General features: G+C 38.4%; 1 protein-coding gene across 1 annotated transcript; it reads right to left on the bottom strand.

Annotated features, from left to right (window-relative positions):
• Positions 1-534: 534 nt before the first annotated feature.
• LOC136844812 (putative nuclease HARBI1) lies at positions 535-1,944 on the bottom strand. The gene is made up of 2 exons (XM_067114050.1): positions 1,856-1,944; positions 535-913 (listed from the first exon to the last, which is right to left on the bottom strand). Exons 1-2 carry the CDS (start codon positions 1,942-1,944, stop codon positions 535-537), a joined length of 468 nt encoding a protein of 155 aa, XP_066970151.1.
• Positions 1,945-3,847: the final 1,903 nt, after the last annotated feature.

Raw genomic sequence — 3,847 nt, 5'->3', positions numbered from 1 at the left:
CGGTGCTCTAAATTTTCCGAGACCAGGAAATTCAGGAAGAAGGGATATCTGCACAATAGACATTGATGAAGAGGTGAGGAATATTCAAACACATTTAATGCAATGGCAGGGGCATTTAGGTAGTTTTGTACACTCTGTAGATACAGATACAACTTTCAGTATATCCAAGTAGTATCAACTTATATTCGATAAACCTGGATGTTATCAAGAGATAATGGTAATTGTCAGTGTAGAATCACATATCTTAATGATAGTACATCAGCCAATGAAAATAAATAAATCATGGTTGTGGCTCATATAATTATTATTAATGTAGCTTCCAGTGTATTACAGTTCGTGAATGTATTATATATGTACTGTCAGTATGTCTACAACAATGCACAAATAATTACCTATGTTTAGCTAATTTGCTAGATTTGTAAAGCACAAGAGTACCATGTACGAGAACATAATGCACAGCTACCCTAAACAATATGTAATCAAGCTATATAAATTCTAGTTCAGCTATAACTTCCATGTGATCCTACATACTTGCTAGGGCATCCATCCTGGGCCATTGAAATACTGACAATACTTATTGCGTACATCCTTGGCTGACAATGAAGACTGTTGAACAGTTGGTTCAAAAGGAATGAGCTGCCTTCTACTGATACTTTCTACATATTGTTCTCCATCTCCACTCATATAATTATGCAAGTAGCAACATGCAAGGATTATTTTGGACACTTTAGTTGGGGATAGATTGATTGTCGAGTGTAAAATACGAAACCTAGATGACAACATGCCAAAGGTCCTTTCCACTACATTTCTGGCTCGTGACACCCTATAATTGTATATCTGTTGTTCTTTAGTAAGATTGGCATGACTATATGGCTTCATGATATTCTCCAACAGAGGGAACGCATCATCCTGGCTGTAAAACATAAGGAACAGTGGATCAGTTGTCTTGCAGAGGCTCTGTGCAGTTTATCCCTCTGTTAAGTCCTGACTAAATCTTTGTGTTTCCAGTTGAAACACCTATCTGAGACTCTTCCATTTGTTCCTAGTATGTACCATAAGGAACTGACATTTGGCATTAAATTATAGCCATTAAAACTACACTAAAAGTGACCTTTATAATTATAGTAGTAAGAACCAGAGTTATATGCTTTGTAATTTTAACATGTTTTCCATCAATAGCCTGAGGCAGTGAGGAAAGTCCCATTTGATCAAACTTTCTGTGACACTGACATCCATTCTCCTCGCTCTCTGGTATCTGTGAATATTATTAGATACATAAATATCTTCCAAATAATACCCTTAAATGTTAATTTGGTTACAAATTCATTATAGAATGATACTACTTCAAAGATATCATCAAAGGAACACACACACAATCCGGTCTCCTTTTTCTCTCTCTTCTCTGCAGAATTAACTTTAGATATTTTTTTCATCAGTCATCTAAATGCCAATGGAAATGTTGTGAATCCCTGGGGTTCATTTAGAACCAGGACGGATCCAGAATTTTTTGTGAGTGGGGAGGAAAATCTTCCATTTATATATATATTTTTGTTTTTATTTATATATAAAATTATAATATATATATATATATATATATATATATATATATATATATAGCATATACATATACATACATATTACATACATATATACATACATACATACAGTTATATATAGCAAACAATGTTAAGTGATTGAGCCTTGTGTTGCCTCCTCTGCTCGTTCTCGGATTGCCGTCCCTCACCGCTTTATTTCCTGATGTTTCGTCGGGCAGCCGTCAGCTTGAAAGTCGGGTTCGAGCGCGAGCAGCGGCAGGTAGTTTTTGGAGTCGACGCTGGTCGAGGAGGGTTATCGCCTGTTTAGCGGAGCACGTCGCAGGAGTGCACCACGAAGTCGTGACCAACAGCCGTCATCTGACGCATCAGCTGTCCCATCAGCCTTCATCGGGGTATTTGTAAATTGCAAACAGTAGCCGAGGGTCAGTCTGCACCGACGGAGAACGGGAAGGTAGCTTGTTTTTTCTGCTCGTTGTTTATTTTGCCTTTTGTTTAATGTTACTTTTCATTTAACTTGTTTTAGCAGGTTACTTTTTTAGAGTTTATGGTTTATATTATATTTCCGACTTCACTTGTAAATACTACACCATTTATTAACAATATTTGCAAGTGAGTCAGTCTGGTAAAAGATAAACCATAAATACAAAAAAATAAGCCAAAAGGCAGCACTAAACAAAAACCAAGCAAATAAAACAAAAGTAGCATTAAACAAAAAAAAGGCAAAATAAACAACAGCAGGCAGAAAAAAAACCAAACATACGTTCTCCATCGGGTCACCAAGACACTCCCAGCTGCACAACAAATAGGGACAAGACCCCACAAACCAGAATACCCTGATGGAGACGTCAGGACAGCCTCACGCTGTCATCAAAGATGAGCAGCTCAGGTCACACGATCACCATGGTCACCCACCTCTACGACGTGCCCACTCGTAGGCGTGCTCCAATTTGTTGCTCAAAACTCGACCAACGTCGACTCCAAAACTGCCTGCTGCCGTTGCCACTGCCGCTTACCTCGCCGCCCTACCAGACCCGACTCAAGCAAGAAAACGGCAGCTCACTGACGAAACATCAAAACAAAAACTTAAAGTAAGGAGGCAGCAATCCACAAAGGGAACGAGCGGGAACCAGCAGTTCCCGCAAAACCATCACTTAACGTGACACCTCCCTCACCTGCAGTGATTATTTTTTTACACTAAGATCCTCCAATGCCGCAGAATAACCCGCCAGGCCAAAACAGAGCCATCCTGTCACGGGTCGCCATTGTAATTGACCCGCTAACGTTGCTTAACTTCGCTTTGATCGACGAGAAGCGGTGTGCTTCTTAACGTGGTATGGCCGTTGGCTGGCTTGCTGCTGCCCCCTCAACCTGACTCGTTAAAGCGCATGAACCTGACTTGTTGCTGTTACGAACCTGACTTGTTGCTGCCAGGAACTGACTCGCAGGTACGGATACCTGCTGATGCTACCCAGCCATTTACCAGACCCGACTCCAAGCAAGAAAAACGGCAGCTCACTGACGAAAATGACTAAACAAAAAAAAAAACTTGAAGGTAAGGGAGGCAGCAATCACAAAGGGAACGAGCGGGGAACCAGCAGTTCCTGCAAAACCATCACTTAACGACACTCACCTAAAAGAAAAAAAAAAAAGATTATTTTTTTTTTTACACTCAAGATCCTCCAATGCCAAAAAAGATATATGTATATATATATATATATATATTTAGAGATTTTGTTTAATAAAAACAAATATATATATAAATGGAAGATTTTCTCCCCACCCCCTCCCACAAAAAAATTCTGGATCTGTTCTGTTCAGAACCCCCAGATTCACAACATTTCCATTACATTTAGATGACTGATGAAAAACATCTAAAAGTTAATTGCAGAGAAAGAGAGAGTAGTGGCAATGATTGTGTGTGTGTTCCTTTGATGATATCTTTAGTAGTATCATTCTATAATGAATTTGTAACCAATTCACATTTAGCGGTATTATTTGGAAGATATTTATGTATCCTAATAATATTCACAGATACTCAGGGGAGGAAAATCTTCCATTTATATATATTTTGTTTTTATTCACAAACAAAATCTCTAAATATATATATATATATATATATATATATATATATATATATATATATATATATATATATATTTTTTTTTGCTTTGAGGGCAGGGTGTGGGATTCACATCCTCACTGACTGTTTAATTGTTTAGTTTGCCCAGGTCTTTAGTACAATCTTTTTTGGACCAGTGGGAGGATGTATCCCCCATACCCACCACCCCTCC

The sequence above is a fragment of the Macrobrachium rosenbergii genome, chromosome 13 (assembly GCF_040412425.1).
Source record: "Macrobrachium rosenbergii isolate ZJJX-2024 chromosome 13, ASM4041242v1, whole genome shotgun sequence".
NCBI classification, from domain to species: domain Eukaryota; kingdom Metazoa; phylum Arthropoda; class Malacostraca; order Decapoda; family Palaemonidae; genus Macrobrachium; species Macrobrachium rosenbergii.
The sequence above is the reverse complement of the archived record's forward strand: the minus strand, read 5'-3'. Positions and strand labels throughout refer to the sequence as shown.

Excerpts from the sequence above, each read along its gene's own strand:
- LOC136844812 (XM_067114050.1), bottom strand. The coding sequence starts at position 1,944 with ATGAAGGCTGATGGGACAGCTGATGCGTCAGATGACGGCTGTTGGTCA. Across the intron at positions 914-1,855 it reads CGACGTGCTCCGCTAAACAG|CCAGGATGATGCGTTCCCTC; the intron begins GCGATAACCCTC and ends TATGTTTTACAG.